Source organism: Nipponia nippon, unplaced genomic scaffold (genome assembly GCF_047370975.1).
Source record: "Nipponia nippon isolate SJK-2023a ecotype South Korea unplaced genomic scaffold, ASM4737097v1 scaffold_5, whole genome shotgun sequence".
Taxonomy (NCBI): domain Eukaryota; kingdom Metazoa; phylum Chordata; class Aves; order Pelecaniformes; family Threskiornithidae; genus Nipponia; species Nipponia nippon.
Genome location: NW_028262369.1, coordinates 16,154,907 through 16,173,887, shown reverse-complemented (window position 1 = coordinate 16,173,887; position 18,981 = coordinate 16,154,907). Strand labels below are relative to the sequence as shown.

General features: G+C 43.1%; 1 protein-coding gene across 2 annotated transcripts in view; it reads left to right on the top strand.

Annotated features, from left to right (window-relative positions):
- Positions 1–18,981, top strand: part of CACNA1H (calcium voltage-gated channel subunit alpha1 H) — a 127,705-nt gene that overhangs the window by 21,555 nt on the left and 87,169 nt on the right. For both annotated transcript variants that reach the window (XM_087731453.1, XM_087731452.1), the window contains exons 5-7: positions 1,281–1,596; positions 14,402–14,494; positions 16,433–17,222. In XM_087731453.1, the coding sequence (XP_087587579.1) occupies positions 1,281–1,596; positions 14,402–14,494; positions 16,433–17,222 (1,199 nt within the window). The remainder of the gene's footprint in view (positions 1–1,280; positions 1,597–14,401; positions 14,495–16,432; positions 17,223–18,981) is intronic.

Sequence of the window (18,981 nt, the reverse complement as noted above, 5' to 3'; positions counted from 1 at the left end):
TACGTTTAGTTTCCAGCAAACAATGCCCAATTCCTCTGATGTGCTACTCTTGCCTATTCCTGAAGCTGGATGAACCCTCAACACCCATCTCAAGTAATTCATTGATGGAGGAGAACCAAATTCCCCAGGAAAGTTGTTCAGGGTTAATTTCCCCTCAGCTCTGCCCTGAGGCAATTGCTCTCTCCTTAAAGTGCAGTTGCTGAGTGACTCCTGCTTAACTCAAGGGTTTTGGGGAGCAATTTCAAGCAATTGTATGGAATAACACTAGTTTGGCACTCATTAGAGCCAAATTTATTCAATAGTTAGGTGCATTCAGAAACACATAAAAATACAGCTGTCCTCTATTGAAGAATTACCTGCTTATCTTCTACCCACATATCACTTGATCATATAATTTGTGTATTGCCTTTTCCCTTATCTCCTGACTGATTATATAGCATCATGGATCCCTGCAGCTCTGAACACAGCAGATAAAGTCAGCTCTAGGGCTTTGCACCTTCTCATTTTGAGCCATGCTTCAGCAGTGTGAGTGCCGGTGGGTCTCACTAATGCTAATCAAACAGCATGAAAAGTCCTGGGCTCTGGTTGCTCACTGGTCTGCCCCAGAGCACAGCTTAGGAAAAGGCACATCCTTGCCATGCTGCAATTAGAACACTTACTTATCTTAGCTGTAACAGAGCCATAAACTTTATCCAGGCCAATTAAATCAGATATGCAGTAAGCGTACAGTTCCCATTAATGTGGGCTCTTTCTTTGCTTATGTAAGTACCGAAGGAATTTGAGATGGCCTGTGGCTGGGTCTCTCCTTGTTAAAGTTCAGCTCACTCATCCCTGAGAGGTGCTGAGGGACAAATTTATTGTAAAACTGCTTTGCCCTCAGCTTTTCTGAAGCATGTTCTGAGCATCAGCAGAGCTATCTTAAAATCCTTAGATGGAAACAAACAGTTCCCTAGATTTTTGGGAGGCACCTGGCCTGCTGGGATTTTTCTCTTTATAACCTCTCATTTCAATTTTCAACTGCCCTGTTCACTTGGGAAAGCTCAGGCTGATTTTTAACTGAAAGATTGCCGGTGCCTTACAGGACACTGTAAGCAAAAAGCTTTGTAGATGAAGATAGGGGCTGATGTCTCAACTGTGGCTTGCTGTCCGCAGTCTGAAGGGGTTGAAGGGCAAAGGAGAAATAACACACCCAAACCAGGGACAGAAACCAGCACCTTTAGCTGCTGATGAAACAAGGCATGCATTGTTTGTTCTCATCCTTCTCTTTCTTCCCCCTCCAGGACATACAACCTTACCTTCCTGCATCCGTACTACCGGACAGACGAAGCAGAGGAGAATCCATTCATCTGCTCATCACATCGTGAAAACGGCATGCAGAAATGCTCCAACATCCCAAACAGGAAGGAGTACAAGGTGGAGTGCACCTTGAGCATGGACTCCTACACTCCAAGTTTATACAACCCTGACTTCAGCAGCAGGAATGCCTGCATAAACTGGAACCAGTATTACAACGTATGCATGGCAGGGGACGTAAACCCACACAACGGAGCTATCAATTTTGATAATATTGGATATGCCTGGATAGCTATTTTTCAGGTAGGATTCTCCTCAAGATTTTTGTTTCTTTTTGTTTTGTCATCTTTTCCTTGGAAAGATTTTGATAGATGTACCAGAGGAGAAAGGAATTTGCTTGCACCGGCGTGAAACTGCAAATACAGACACTTCAAGTAAATGAATCAGACAATAACCTGCGCAAATGTTGCAGGAGAGCATTTGGAGAGAACAGTCATTCTTTCAGTGCGTTTTAGAAGAGAGGGAAAAATACTTCTTGAGGCAGACAAAAGTATGGCAAGTTCTAGTGCTGTAAATCAGACCTGGATAAATCCCAGGGATTTTTGAGAGTTAAGGTCTTTATTGTTGTAGTATCAGGAAAATGGAGAGTGTTGTCCAAGTCCTTAAGCAAGAGTTAATGTAATTCTGAAGTGTAGGAACTAGCTTGATGGCACGGTTTGGCTTGATTCTAGAACTGCAGGGTTATACTGGTTAGCATGGTATGCTGGGAGGAAGAAATAATCCTAATGGTTTATTCTGGCTGGAATACCTATGAAAAGATACCACTCACGTGGAATTTGAGTCTCTCTTGATCCACACCTATACAGCTCTTCACAGAGACCAAAATGCTTCTAGCTCAGACTGGGGGAGCCTTTACAAGTGACAAAAACACTCCAGCAGCTGAAGCATTTTCAAAGCATTTGTAGCTCTGGAACATTGGATAGCTCATCTACACAGTCCAGAGCCTATGGTCTCTTAGGGCTAGCCTATTTTAAATGATCCATGTACTGTTTTCCCTTTTTAATTTGCACTTTCTGTTTTTAATAAAAGTTTCTTTATGCTTTTGGCTAGATGCCCTGTTTTATTTAGTCCTCCTGAAGTATATGTGACATCTATTCCTAAAAGAGAAAAAGTTCTTCTTTTGATTTTGTTAATGATGAATAATTACTCATTTAGAGCTCTAAATTTCATTTATGAATTTCCTTCTAGTTTCATATTATAACATGAACTTAATAACTTTCAGTTTTCATCTGGGAGTTGTAAAGGGGCAATTGCTTGCTCTGAGCATCTCGTTTGCTCTCATGCTGTCACAGTAGCACACCTTGAATCGCACTGCTGCTGGTGTCAGAGGCTCAAAACCAAATCCAGAAGGGTTCAGACAGGTCCCAAGTCTCTACCACGCTATGTTTTTAAAAATGCTTTGGTTCTCTCTTGGAATTAGTATGTCAAGACAGGAGCTGCCATAGTAATTTTGAATATTCCTGACTGGTAGTGAGTGGTGCATAAAGGAAAGAGGGAAATCAAAGTGAGAATAGTAGATAGGTCTCTGGCTGCACTTGCATTCTCCTTTTTCTGCTCTTCCATAGTTCTTTGACAGAACTTGATGGATGTGCCCAGGAGGTCCCATCTGGCTCCCACCACGGGGCAGCAATGTTCTTGCCAGAGAAAGGGCAGAGGGCAATGCGTTGCAGAGTGCCTGTGCTAGTGCATTGAAAATGAGCAGGTGATTCTCAAGGGCTCCTGCTTCCTTTGTACTTCCTGAGCCTTTTTGCAGGCTGCAAGTTTTCATTTCATGTTGGTATTTCATTTCCTCAGCCTGAAAATGTACAGTTTTAAGCCAGGAAGAGCATACCAGCCACAGCAGAGGTTTCAACTGATTCCTTTGGGCAGAGCAGATTGTCTGGCAAAGTTGGATATTGTATCCATAGATCATTTTGGCAGCTGCCAGGAGGTTTATGATTGGTTTTAGTGCTGCATAGGCTATCCAAATGCTGAAGTGTATTTCCGGCCAAAACCTCTTCTTACATCTTTATTCCTTTTAGAAGTTAAGGACTCACTTTTAGAAGCTGAAAACAATAAAACTCCTGGTAAAGAAGCAGCTGTTGGGACTAAGGTGCTTGCTTAACTTTGATATGGAAAGAGCAAATCATTACTACTATTGGATGCTAAATCAAAACAATTGCTGTAAGCAGAGAACATTTAACAAATAAAGCTATTGAGTTGTGCTCTCATTACATTTAATAGTTGAAGCTGGGTAGCACCAGCTCAGCAGTTAGATGAGGCCTCAAAGTAAGTAGTGCAGAAAGTAGAACTGATGGTTTTAGTAGCTCAGGAGCTTCCCTGTGAATTGGTATTGAATTACTGGGCAGAAAGCACTCTTCTGTGTTCTGCATGAGACTGGTCCAATTGTCCTGATCCCTTCTGGGGAATAATGAATACGTGGTACTTTGCAAGAGTTATAATGGTGGACTGAACCTCAAGGTCTGGCAAGCCTCCAGTTTGCATAATAGCAATCTTTGGGCTCAGCTGGATAGAGCATCCCTCATGATTTATCCCAAATGAGTTGGAAATCTAGAATGGTTTGAGCTGTAAGAAGGGAGGTTGGTGAAACGAGCGCCACAGGTGAGATTCGGAAGGAAGCTTCCAAGTGCAGTGACTGCAAGTCATGCCCAAGAGTTTCCAAGGATGCAGTTTGATACTGTGCAGACTGCAAACAAACAAAACCAAAAGCAGACTTTGACAGGGAAATCTGAAGATCTCTACTCCAAAACGTCCTTGTGAATGGTGTGCCAAGGCAGGAGGCCGGCAGTACGGCCAAGCTCTTTCAGCTGCCAGAATTTGGATTTAAGCAGCCAAGCTGAAAGACACTTAACTTTCATGGTAGTGATCCTGAACTCGCAAGCAACCTGGCACGTGATAGTGGGGCGTACCAAACAGTGAAATGCATTGTTGACCTTGCAAGCAGAAGAGTAAGTCAGAGGCATCAGACATGAGAACCAACCTAGTGCAAATAATAAAATCTTAAAGCAATAAAGACAATGGCTGCATCCATGGGTGTTTGAAAGGATAATAATTCCTTATGTAACCCTGCAAATGATTCATGTTTTGATTCCCCTCATTTGTTGTGTAATAGGCTAATTCATGTATATATTTGTTACAAAGGCATGTTCAATGGCAAATTATGTGAACTAATTAGCTTATTACAGAGTAAATGAAAGGAGATGGAACCTAAATTAACTGTGAGGTTTGGCATGATATTAAGATCCCTTTATTGCACATGAATTTCAGCCACAACAATAAGAGCAGTAATTACAGGTATTGTTGTCACACTGCAAATGATGAATTACCCACCTAACCAAAGTCCAATTTAATTTGAATTACTGACAATCTTAGTGGAGCAACCAAAACACTGCCACCTTCCTAACCATCAGTCTTGGAGTGGCCAGGCCTGAATGCAGAAACCCCATTAAAACAAAGGGGGGTTGGATGGCTGGTAAGATACATAGTTTGGGAAGAAGAGATGATTTAGACTACCTTGCAAACAACAGAACCATTGCTTGGATGATTTCATGTCTGACTTCCAGAAAAGTAAGACTATAATAGCACTTTACATCAGGAGGCAAGGCTTTTGGTAAAACTAGTGAGGCAAAGTTGAAGGAGCAATAACATTCAGCTAGGCAGAACCAAGATGAGACCAAGGGAACAAGCTGTTCCTCTGCCGCTTTTCAGGATGCAGTTGGAAGGACAGAACTTTGAGAGCAAATGTACAGGAAAAAAAATTACATGGACGTTTCGGGAAATAGAGGAGAGCTTTGGCAGTTCAGAGGGGCTCTGACATTGCTGGGCCTGGCTGAGTTACCTTTTCTATAGCCTCTTCTTCACATGTGGTATTTCAGAAGTAGCTACCTTTTCTAAGGGGCTTCCTTAATGAAGACCCTCTTGAAATTAGTTCTTGGATGCAGCGCTCAGATTCATGATTCTGTTTCTCGCTTATGTTATTCTGAGTGCATATTGCTTCTACGAGGTTTTGCTTAAGGAGACATCTCGGTTAACAAGTTAATCAAGTCATACAAGTAACACATCTCTGGCCCATCATCAGAAGGCCCTAGCGAGGGAATTCTCAGAGGGGACTGTTTTGCATTCAGCAGCCCCCTTGCTGCTGTCAGGAAAAAAAAAAAGCCTTGTTGTGTTCACGAGAGCTGAAGACAGCCCAGCAGGCACAAGACATGATAAGAATGCCCAAGAAAGGAAAAGCTGAATCACCTTCTGAAGAAAGATGTCTGATAGTAGAGCAGCATTAAAGGAACTGTCAGCAGCAGCAAGAGTTCAAGGTGTTATCTTGATGCTGTGCTTAGACTGAGAGCTTCTCTTTGCACCTGGTCTCACCACAGCTAGGAGTATGTTACAGCCACGAAAGTGGGGGTGACCAGCTCAGGAGAGAGAACAAGTTTGGGGTGGGAAAGTGGCGGAATCGATGCCACCCACGTCTTCCTTCATTTGTCCTTCTGCGGAGACTTTACTCCCAAAGCGATGGCAGGCTGCCTGAGCAGGTACGACAGCTGACAGTGACAGCCGTATGCTGCAGGCCACCTGCCGAAATAGCCCTTTTGTTTCCATGTGAAGTTACCTCTTCTGTGCTCTAGCTTGTCAAAAAAGCCCCTGGGAGCTTGTGTAAGCTATCTCAATCTAATCAAGGATTTATTCATTTTGACCCTGTGCTATGTGCTGATGAGGAGCTTCGTTTTGTCTCAGTGTTGCTGACTCTGCTTGTGCCAGGATCTCCACCCCGGCAAGCTGTGCCTGTAGACGGGCCAGCTGAGAAGGTACAGGCCTTGGGGGAAGATCTCAGGTTTGGAAAGAGAAAGGTTCATTTGTCTCATTTTACCATTGTTTAGTGCCCTGATCTGTTCCACAGCCGTTGCCCACTTCACATTGTTTCAGTCTCTGTTCAGCATGATTGAAATCCTTCCCTGAAGATTTCTCCCTTGCCTGGAAATCTTTCAGCTAAATCTGTAACAGGAATCATATCTTCCATTCAAATTAAAGGAAAAATGACATGCACTTCAATGCACTTCTGCTGTGGCCAAACACAAGAACGATCTTGAAGTCGCTCTTGACTGTCACTCAGTCAAGAAAAGAGGTCTTGTTCGAGGAGACAAGACCTGAAGCTCTAACATTGCTTTCCCTCAGAGTAAACCTCCACCCTGGAACCTGCTGGCAGGACAGAATTGTCAGGGTCATTCCTCTTGGTTCCTACTCACACATCTTCCTCTTAGCTGGGCTGTCACTCAGATGGATATTAATAGGGACCTTTTGGGGGCCCATTTCTCTTGCTTTGTTGCTGTGACCTCAGGATACCTCAACCAAGTTCCTTACAAAATGACAGCTCAGAAATGGTTACCTCAGTGTCTCAAAAGTATTGTATGCAAGATGCTACTAATACGCTTGCCTGTCTGCTGCAGCCTCTGTTCTTCCACTTTCAGTAGTCTTAAATATTTGGGGGAACAGCCAAAAGGCACACTGGAGCGGAAGGAAGTGAAAGAGCCTGAGGCTTCTGACTGCAATTGTATTTGTGGGTGCAACATATAGTTTTGTGGGCCATGTTTTTCAGAAGCAGCGGTCACACTGGGTGCCTCTGTTTTCAGAGTTCATTGAGTAGATAATGTTTTGGCCAAAAGGACATTTTGTCAAATGGTTCATTCTTTAAACTGGTGTTATGTGTCAACAATGCTTATCTGTGCTGAATTTGGCAAGAAGTTTTGGCTGGGGAGAAAAAAGGGAAAAGAGTTATAAGCTTTTCATTTCCACTTCTTCAAGATGATGCTTTGTCACTAGATTTGAATTTGTTTTGGATAACTAAAAATATTTCACTCTAAATGATGGGGGTTGAGTTCTGTTGGTGTTGCTTTTTTTAATTTGGTCAGCCAAATAAACATTTTCTGCATTTGAAGAGCTTTCATGCTGAACACCCAATCTAAAAATATCCAGCCCCTTTAAAGCATCTCAGAGTGTGCTTCCAAGTGGATTAGTTGCTTTTGAAAAATCTCCTTTATTTTGAAGGCTAGAAGGAATTGTGCCTTATAGCACAAGTCAAAGAGGCCATCCTGAGTCCAGGTCTGGGCCCGCTAACCTATGGGAGGTATTGGAGGGACCCAGGGTGGCACAGAAACCTGCTGCAAACTCTGTAGCTTTGGGAGGGTTTCATCCTACCTCAATCATAATTCTTTTATACCGAGCAGAAAGAGAAATGCCTGCAGCAAGCCGTGGCCTAATCTGGAGTCCAGTTAGGTGATGAAAAAGCTACTGGTCTTGAGGTGCATCAACAGTTCTTACAGGGAAATCTTACTTTGGTTTGATAGCCCCAAACCTGCTCCATGATCGGTTGCTGCTTTTGCACCTTACACTGTGAGTTTTGCATAGCCTAGGGGAGACTTGTATGCTAGGCCAAAGGTTCAGCTCCTTTACCCTGATGTCCCCACACAACTGTCTCGACTGTGTTGAGTTGACAGATCCATCCAGGAGAATAAGACACTCCCCCCCACTCTGATTAGCATGAATAGACAAAACTTAGACACTTGGACACCTGAAATGTGTTTTTTTCAGTTGTACAGAGGGCTAGTTGTGCTTGAAGCTGTGCACCCTTTGTCCATAATAGTCTCTAATATAATTTAAACAAAGTGTAACAATACAATTAACAAAAATCCTTGCTTTTTGCATTTGGACCAGTACCTCAACCTGCTGCTGTGTTCCAGACAGTGGTGTCTGAGGAAGCGCTGTCATTTGTATAATGGCTATATGGTACGCTCATCTGTAAGCAAGGATCTCAGTCTGGCTTCGGTTCTCTTCTCATTGCAGACTCTTCATCTTTCAGCTTTGCTCTGCTATGAAACTGATTTATGGCTCTCTCTATGATAATGGACTCATTATTGCTGAAGCTAAACAGTTAAATACATTGTCTGTGCATAAGATACTTTACACAAACAATGAAGACAGGATAATTATCACAGTAAATCAAACCTCATGAATATGGACTGAGATGTGGTTTGTTACAAGCAGCAGTCATCTGAAATCAGTGATGTTTTTGCTATCAGATGAGAATCTTGCATTATTTAGTGTGAAATGGAGAGATGGCAACTAATCTTCCTTTTGTAGCAAAAGCTGTTAAATTTTTGTGCCATTTTTAAGCTTGTAGCTTCACTTTCATGAGGTTCTGGGCCACCAATAACAGCATCAGCGATATGTCCAACTTCATTGTGCGCTGGCTGCACTCTGCTTTTCAAGATCCACTGTGAACTGGTGATGCTGACCAGAGGTCACATTTATGTGGAACAAATTTGAGAGGTCACAAATCACAAACAAATGCAAGGTTGCACAGTTTCCTTTTATTTTTCTGTTTTGCAGGGCCACTTTTCAGAGCAGATGCATGCTTTGCAAGACTCTAAATTTATAAAGAAATGGCTAAAGCCTCTTTAGATGTAAGCAGGCCCTCAAAGTGAAAGGAAAAGCATCTGTTCAAAGGACATTACTCAGAATATAATAAAACCTGTTTTTCTGACCACAGAGGTTACTTAACAACATGTGCCACAAGGAAATAATTAAAATTGTGAAGTTGACTTCAAAAATAGTGATTTGGTTAGCTGCCAAGCACTCTGCATACGGAAAAGGAATACTCCATTATTCATTGGTCAGTGATTGCTAGCCAAATTAATGTTCCCAGGAGGGAAGAATATATAGATAAGAGGATTTCAGAAATAAATACTTGAAGGCCTTAAAGAACTTACTGAGACCATCATAGTAATTAATAGCTCTCGCAATTTATTGTATCATTAGATCTTGTCTTGATGAGGTTTATAAAAATGAGAAATAAAAAAACCTTGCAGCAGGCCCAGGGAAATGATGAGATAAAAACCAAACAAAAGCAAATAATCATGGCAGTCCTCAGAGTTATTGTTCAGTTCAGCATAATTGATTTTGATGCAGATAATGCCCATCTTGTCCCCAAAGGACTCAATTTAGGCCAAAGAGAAAGAGGCTGAGTGCAAATTATAGATGTCAATTAAGATGAACGCTTCAAATGGTTTGGAAACACTTGGGTTTCTCTGTATCATCTCCTGCTTCGACCAGGCACTGAGTTGAGCAAGCACCTGCAATTCTGAAATCAACCACCAAGGCAATTTCTGTTTGCCAGAGCTGTGCTTTTTAGGGGTTTTGATCAAAGTGTGAGAAGTCTGTTCAAGTAATCCAGAAGTGAAATCTTGCCATGAGAAAGATCAGGCCTCAGGGCTGGGCTGGAGTTTTGTATGCTATGTGTTCAGTTGTTATAATCTTTTCAGCTTCACTTCACACAGTAATTTTCCAAACATTCCTCGATTGATTAGTGGCACCTCAAGGTTGATTTCTATCTGCAGCAGTCCATCTGGCACTAGCCATTAGTGCTTTCTAATACACAGAAAGTAATTCAGTATTTGACTTCACTAATTAAAGTAGCTTGGGTTGGAGTTTGCATGTTTTTTTCCCCCAAATGATTCTTTTTTCTTTTTCTTAACTGACACTAAAGCAAAAAATAACCTGCTCTTGAATTGATTATAGCCAAGAACTTGCAAAAATTTTGGCAGAGCTCAAAGATGGGGATTTTTATGATGAAAACTTATTGACATAATAAAACAAATTGTTCTGCAGAGGCCTTTGAAGTGACCCCAGAAAAAAAACAAAGTGAACCTCCTGTCTCCCTGGGAACAGTGAGGAGATCGGAGTTAATTGCCAGTGTCTTTAATCTACATCTCCCTTGTGATTTTCACTCTGGAGTTTTAGATTGATTCTGATTAACTTGACTAGAAGACCTGATTCTGTCCCCAGTCATGCTACTATAAATCAGGCAAGCATCTTTGTTACAACTGATGAAATTATTGTGGCATGAGCAAACCAAGAGGATCAGAATCACAGAACAGAAGACAAAAAAAGAAAAAAAAAAATCTGATTGTCTACTCTCATCCTGCTCATATTAGTATGGTGGTCAGGGAGTGCCTGACTGGGGACTGCATGAATAGTGTCCAAGCCAAAGATCAATGAAGTCAAAATCTGTCTTTACATTCCCCTGAGTGAGCTTTCTGGTAAATCCTTGCAGTGATGGGAGAGAGGATCAGACACAAGGCTCAGGGCAGTACTCAGTACACAGTACTCAGCCTCATAGGTGTAAATGGGAGACAAATGATTTATCCCATCCCTGCCCATGCTGTGTAAGAGGTAAGGAACTGAATGAGCAGGCAAGGAGAATCAGACTGAGCATCATACAGGATCTCCAATGGGTTAGAGGACAGCTCTGTTCTCTGCCCAGAGTCTCAGTCCTTTGAAGGCAAAAATCATTTCCCCATGCTAAGGGGGCAGCATGTCCTTTTCCATGGGTCTGCAGCAAGTGATTACAGTTGACAGCACCCTCCAGGACAACCTTGCCAATCATCTTAATTGAATCTTTCAGCTATTTCCCTGCAGATGTGCCACGTATCTTGCACATCTTTTTCATCAGAGCAGAATTAGGAAACGTGTTTCTTGCTGACTTGTCTCTGTTGATAAATAATTGTATGTTGCATTTATTGGAAGCTTTGAACTGGTACATTTGGAGACACTTTAATATGTCTGTCTGTGAACAACCATGGCTTGAACAGAATTTAATTACTGAGAATGAATTGCTGAGATTGGAAAGCACAAGAAAGGTGCTCCAGGTCCTTGGAAGACATCTATAAAGGGCTTGGAGGGCCAAATGCTGGAGCTGCAGTCAACTGGATTAATCAGATTGGAAATTGAAGAGAGGAGGAAGTCATTTTTGCTTAGTGAAGTAGGTGATACTGCATTCAGGGTGCCCCAAGGGAGGAACAGTAGGCAAAACAACACTGAAAAAATATATCCATGTTCTTGGGAGAATAGCGAGAGTTGCTAGCTTTCCCTCTGAGTTCATCTGGTCTGAAAATAAGTGCATAGGATCAAACTGTGTATTGCAGCAGTGAACCTTGCACCAGTGCAGATGCCTTTGACTTGGTTCCAAAAACGGTTAAAGAGTTTATTTCATGTTGGATAGACCAGGTGTTGGCGAATTCAAATGGTCTGGTTCCCATTTACACCAAGGCCTTGCTGGGGATATGCAATGAGAGCTTGGAGTAGGTAAAAATGTACTCATAAAGTCATTCAGAACACTTTAAAGGAGAGCACGAAAGAGGTCCACAGCATGGCAAGAATCAGGCTGTAAAAATCATAGACACTGTTTCAGTCCAGACAGGTGGCTATGCATGTGTGTTGTCCTGCATTTCGCCAGAGCTATTTGATTAAAAAAAGAAGACAGATGTCTGTGAGCACGCTCTCTTACAGGATTGCTAGTACTCTCTAATCCTCGGCAGCTCGGGAATCCTTCCCCTAGGTACTGCTGCATTTATACTGGGTGGTGAGTCCAAGAAAGAATCCACAAAGATGTCAAACAGGAGAACAAAAGCCCAGCGGTCTGTTTATGCCTCCTGTATCCCTTTGGTTTACAAGTGAGTAGTAAATAATGCAAATTCTAATTACATCTTAAATATTCTGAGAGCCGGATGTGCATTTTCAGCCCTCCAGAGGAGAAAAGTGGTGTGTTGATTGATTCTTGCTGAAAATGCTGTCTAGCATGCAAGAAAAATACCTCTATAACTGTTGGTTGGCCCTCACTCTTGTCTCAGCAGCTGTTTCCCAGGTGGGAAGCTTGCAGTGCCCGCAGAAGCCCAACAGCAGCCCTCAGGTAACTCCTTTTGTAGAGAGGGCTCTGTGTTTAATCCTTTTAATACAATTGATGTGAGGATTGCGAGCCAAATACAAATTTGGTGAAGAGGTGTATCCAATATGTTTGGAGTCCCTGGGCTCATTTTTCATCCCCAAGTGTAAATGGATGGAGTGCCAGCTGTGGCAACCTGACTCTGGAATGCCCATCCAAATAGAGGGGAAGGAAGGGAGAGGACTTTGAAGAGCACAAAGGAGACTATTTCTGAGGTAGTTGGCAGTGATTTGGTTTAGCCTTGTGTCACCTCCCAACTTGATCCCTCCAGTTTCCCCATGAACGTACACAGGCATCAAGTGCAAGAGATGATCGGCTGCTGTGCACAGCCCACACAGACAAGGAACGCGGCCAAAAAGAACTTTGCTCTCTATAAATGTTTCAACAGTGTTAAAGGAAAGGCAGAAAAGGGCAGTTTGAGTTTGATTGCTTGTCCATTTCACACCGCTGAAGGGACTGATTACTGCCTGTGTCTGCCCAGACAGCTTAACCCCTTCTCAGACTCCAGAGTGAATAACAGCACTTTCATCCACACAAAAAAATGTGTCTGTTGCTGAAAACTTTCTACCACAGATTGATCTCTGGGGTTCATGTTGACCAAAAGCATTCTTTTTGGTTTTGTTAAACCCATGCCACTGGAAGCATAGCATTGCTGTCTGGTACCTGTACATCACTAACCAGCAGCGAGGATGTGATATGAAAGAATATCTAATGCACGTAATGAGGAACAGGAGAGCTGGGTGCAGTTTGTGTAAATGCAGCCAGCATGTCATCAGACCTGATTGCTCAAAGTCTTTAGCAATGCTGACAGAGTAAAACATCTGCACAGACAATTTTTACCTGCTCCTTGGCAATCATGTTTATTGGATTTAGCATGGAGCTGTATTTGCTGGCTTCTTCTCACTCAGCTGCATGGTGGATGTTAAGTTACATGTGCTTCAGTATGCAAAGTGGGTTTGAAAACTTGCTGGTAAGACATCACCACATTTGACTTTAGGGTGAGAGGAATCAAGAGTAGGTAGTGTTTCTCTTCCAGCACCCATGAACTGATGCAAGGTGCTCCAACAGTCTCAGGGAAACCGTGAGTACTGATGGTTGTGTGTACAGCAATGCTCTCCTCCTTGCAGATGTGGTCATATACCAAAGATCCATATCTAGGAGCTTCTTCCAGCTCCTTGAGTAAAAAAAAAAAAAAAAAAAAAAAAAAAAACAGGAGAAAAGTGGCAAGGATTCATGTCTGACTTCCCTGAAAGTGTTTTGCCCTGATGCTCCAGGTGTGACAGAAACATTGTTTTATTCACTGCCTCAACAGCAAGTGCTTTATGGATCAGCTTTTCTGTACACACCATACAGAAAGTCCTCTACACCGAGGAAGCTTGATCCTTTTCTTGTTTACAGCAAGCTAATTCACAGTTCTTTCACTGCAAACATGGTTTAAATTAGGAGTGATGCCACTGAAATTGGAGGCAGGTGGCAATTCTGGGTTTATGCTAGGACCACCAAGGCTCACATTAGGCATAGCGAATAGGGTACGTCAGTGCAAGTCAATTCAGACAGGAGCTTCAATTTTGGTGGAAATTGTGTTGGAATTTCAGCTCTAGGACTAGTAGCAAGATAGCACTAGAAGTCTGGTATGTTTTATCTAAATAAAAAGTGTAAATTACATGGCAGAATACGCTTTGCTCTGCACACAGCCTGTGTGGTGTTAATTAAATCCTCAGCTTCTTTTTTAGTAGAAGGAAGACTGAGAAAATGAGTATGAAATCAATTCGACATTTAATTAAAGTAACTCTCTTCCATTCAGATGCTTTCCCACTATGATATTGGTGATGCAGTTGTAAGGGTGAGCCAGTAGGAATCACAAAGAAATTGGTTTACAGAAACAAAACTGACTTAAAAACTTAGGAATTTTACGGGTAGCATTACAAAACCAGGAGCCTAAGGTAAAAGCCCAGATCTCTGCACAGAGAGGCTTTTGTTTTGTTTATAATTCCTCCTTGGAATTTCTTTGGACTGGCTCAGAACCAGTGTTTCAGATGTTTTATGGTAATATTTTATTATTTCAATTGTACCAGATTCCTGTAGAAACCTCAGGCCAGTCCTTTGGTCACACATTGCTGCTATCCTAAGCCAACTGGGAAAAGAAGTGCAGCAGGTCTGGATGGATCCTGAGAGATGCTGTGGAGTGATGAGTACCAGGCACTGTCAGAGGACTGATGTTTACTAACTTTTTGGTTGACTTTTGTTCTTACACTTTCTTTCTCTGTCTTCCTGTAGGTTATAACCCTGGAAGGATGGGTTGACATCATGTATTATGTGATGGATGCACATTCTTTTTACAATTTTATATATTTTATATTGCTTATAATAGTAAGTATGAACTGTGAGATGCTCCCATTCCTTGTCGGGAAAAGCTTTTCTCTGGGCTTTTCACAGAGAAGAGCCAGCTAGGATTCAGAGTGGGAGACCTTCCTCCTGCCATAAAGCGTAATCATGCAGGTTGTGATTAGTGCTGTGGGGACAGATTATTGGCTACGACAGTCCATTTTAGTGTCACATGTGATGCATAGTCACAGCTTGTCAAGCCATATGGTCTTCCCTCCCTCTTATTCTCCCAGTCTTGGTCTTGTCACCTTGATGCATCCTAACTATTGTGCCTTGGCCAAGCAACTGCTAATCAGAACAAAAAGCAGACAGGCTGTAGCTTTTCTTCCTTTAGCCGCCTCAGTGTGCCAGAGGACACCTCATTTCAATGAAGGGCCCTCAAACTATTGAACTTCACCTGAGCCCTTTAAATAACAGTAATAATAGCAGTGCACCTTTCTGAGGTCTTATGGTGCTGTTATTCCTAAAAAAAAAGTATTACTCACTGGAGGTGCTGGAGATTGCCTTCAAAAGCTGCTATTTCATGTTAGCAAGGTCCTTTTTTACAATGGGCACAACCTTTTCCAGGGGTCTACATCTGTGGAAAAGTTAAGCATTTAAGTCAGGAGGAGAGCAGAGAGAAAAGTACCATGTAGATGTCAGGCAGGACTTGGGATGGAGGCGCTTCGAAGTGCTTTTGTGGCTGGATATTCTTTATATATAATCCCATCCTCGTCAGTGTAGTTTTGAAGGCCTTGGGAAGTCAAACCACCACAGCTCCCACCACCAGTGGGAAAGACATGGATCAGAGCAGTGTGAGAGTTGCCCAGTAATGGATAGCATTCTGAAGCCAGTGATTTTTGAGCCTTTAGCAATGGGCCATGCATAGTAGAGATTTATGCTCTGCTCTTTTGAGCCCTTCTCTACATATGGATTCTTGCAGAAAAGCCAGAAGGTGACTAATCTCCAAGTCACTTGGAACTGGGAATGGCACCCTTGCTGCTTCTCCAACAGTATCCAGGCCGATATTACAAACTGGAGAATAGCACTGCAAACCATCTCCCAACGGCTTCCCCTGAGGATTCACCAGACAATGGTCCAGATTAAATCCATACGTTTCCTACTGAGCACAGCACAGAGGTTTGGCCATGTAGACAGTGGCACTTTCTTGACGTCAGTCCCTTTCACGCCTAAGGGCACTGATTCTCCGATGGGAATATTTGACATTTTCCTTCGGCTGATTTATGTACCCAAGGAGTAAAAAACCAGTTTGTGGACTCAACAGCTGAGGGAAGGACGTAGCCTTAGGTCACTTCACATTCTTGTCCTTGGGACTTCATTTTGAAAACCTGGTATCACCCAGAACTCATCAACTCAACCAGACAATAAATCAGGCCTTTCTAGGAGCACTAAATCTCCTGGAAATGCATTTGTCTGTGTCAGAGAGATACAAGAGTACAAGGTCACAGATGCATGGACCCTGACTGTCCTCCTCAAAATGAGGACACACTATGCCAGAGTGTGATGTGATAGAGGAAGAGGCAGTTTCAGTAGAGCACAAATTGGACTTCAGAATGTCTTTCCTTGCAGGTTGGCCGAGTGTTTCCTAGTGATCTGTTTTGTGGTGGTAACTGATTGCGTTGTGTTTCATACACCCTGCGTTAGCAGCAAATGTCATCGCTGTTGAGGGGAGGAAAGTGGTGAAGGCTATTGTTAACAGCTTTCTTTGACATTGCCAAAATAATTTAACATGGCTTAGGAGCAAATTTAGCAGCTCAGGCACATGTTGACATAACATTTGGTGAGCAGACCCTGAGATTTGGCATGTTTGGAAATCTCGGGATTTCTAAGAACCATACTTCAAGTCCAGACAGCATGTGGTGGTGAAGAGTGTGTCTTGCGTTGTAAAGTCCCTGCTAATTCCTTTCCCTGCGTTTTCTCCAGGTTGGTTCCTTCTTCATGATTAATTTGTGCCTGGTTGTGATAGCAACACAGTTTTCTGAAACGAAGCAGCGGGAGAACCAGCTGATGCAGGAGCAGCGGGCCCGTTATCTCTCCAACGACAGCACAATTGCCAGCTTCTCAGAGCCAGGTAGCTGCTATGAGGAGCTGCTCAAGTACATATGCCACATCTTCAGGAAGGTGAAACGGCGGACAATACGCCTGTACAATAACTGGCAGAGTAAGCGCCGGAAAAAAGTTAACCCAAACAGCACCACAAATGGGCAAAGCCACCGAGGCAAAAAGCACATCACCTCCATACACCACCTCATCCACCATCACCATCACCACCACCACCATCACTATCATATCAGCAATGGAAGCCCTCGGGGGCCACGCTCCAACCCTGAGATCTGTGACCTGGAACTCAAGGTCATGAAACCTGGAGGCCAATTGATGCTTCCTTCTCCATCACCCAAGTTGCAGAGCCCTGCTCCTCCTCCAGATTCGGAGTCTGTGCACAGCATTTACCATGCAGACTGCCATGTTGAAGGACCACAAGTGAACTGTAAGTCTTCCAATGCCCCTGCAAGCATTAAATTGACTGCTGGACTCTCCAACCATGGCAACATGAACTATCCTACCATCCTGCCTTCTCCAACTAGCAAACCCAGTTCTGTTCCGGTTCCCAAAGGAAAGAAGAATGGCAATTCACCTGTGGCTGTGGTTAATAGCCCTGTAAATTTGGGCACGGATTCTTATGGGAAGCTGCAGCAACTGGTAGGAGAACATGGTAAGGACAAACAAGCTGATTTTTTTTTGCTTAGAAAAACTGGGCGAAGGGCAAATTGCTCAAGAGTTAAGGTGTTAATGGTAGCCATATAGGGTGCTGAAGATGGAGGCTGTTTTGTGAATGCTGTTTGAACTGAGCGCTGAAGCCAGTAGGACAGGTTGAGGGACTGAGAGCTCTGTTCCTTCTACCGTTGTATTTGCAGTCATTGGGTAAAGCAAGATACAGGATGGTCCAGGCAGTGAGTTCAGGCCGCTGCTGGAGGCTTCTTTTCCGTGGTTACAAAGCATGTGTTTTTGAACTCCGCTCATGTGCTTCATGATATCCCGGAGGTTCTCCCTCTGTTCCCACCCAAGAACAGCTCTATGCAGCCCCTGGAATTACATCTCTGGTGAATGACGGACCTGCCGGCTGCAGCCCTGCAGCAGAGAAGCCCCAGCTGCTGGGAGATGGTACCTTGAAAGGGAAGAGCAGGTGGAAGCTGGTGGAGAAGCATAAGGTATAGGAAACACATGAAGTTTAAAACAGGGAGGCACTGAAAAAACTCAGAACAGACACTTCTAGAAATCCCTAGTTCTGCTCTGACAGGCCCCTGAGCCTCCGAATTTCTTTTTGGCAAGAAGAAGGAGGTTTGGAGGAAGGCCCATGGCCACTGCAGGGTCTTGCTCTGTGGTAGTCCTCAGAGGATTCATGTGAGGGCAGGAGTGTAGCAGAGCTGCAGGTCTCAGGCTTTCCCTCTTGTCTTTCCCCATGTGCAGAAGAAATGTAGGACTGATTGTCACTGCAGATTTGGAGCTCCATTCAATCTGAATGAATGAGGAATCTCTTGGGGACTCTTTTGTACCTCTGTCCCATCCCTATCTGTACAGACCGCAGCCACGCCAGCATTGCTGGTTAGTGTAGTTTTATCTCCCTTCATGTATAAATCACCCACTGCTGGAGTAGTGATTACATGCAACACTTAGGTTTCTATTTGGCAAAATGTTTCTGTTTGGAGCTTCATTAGGCTGGAGCTAAAGGCTGAAAAAGAGAGTCTTAAGCCCTCAAACAGTAAAAAGTCAAAAAGATATAGCTTCTATTTTATAATCTCTTTAAGCCATATTAGTCATCTGTTTTTTTCAATGCCTGTGTTTTCCAAAACTGTTTATCTGTGTGTGCATGGACACAAATATTTATCCTAGTGATGTATTTACTGAAAAAATACCAAGTCTAGCTTGGGGGGGGTCACAGTAAAGGTTGTTTGCCAAATAGATTGGGTGGCTTGCCTTTGTTAATATTTTTTTTTTAAGTGACCATACAAAAGGGTAAAGTGGATTGTTTATAGAAATTGCCTTCAGCGGACATTTCTGTACACTTGGGAGCTTAGCAGAAGGGAGCAAGGTTAGTTGCAACGTTCTTCCGTTGTTAAGCAGGGGCTTTATATGAATCACTGGCTCATCTTTAACTATGCAAGTTAATGAAGGTTATTATGAGAATGTGTATTTACCTTGAGATAAAAGCCCAGGCTCTGCAGAAGTCTGTAACTGGGAAAGCAAGGATGAGCAGGAGAGCTGTTGCTTGGAAGGCAGTGCTCAGGTCAGGGGTTTGGTTCTTCATGCTTGCAAGGGGATCTGCTGCTGGGGTCCTCTTCAGGAAAGAAAGCCCCAGATATCAGTCCCAACTGTGACATCCCAGAGCCACTTCAGTGACTTAGGAGATTTTCACGTAGCCTGTGGTGGTTCTTTGAAAGCAGGAGGTTAGATGAAGTTGCTATTAATAATGC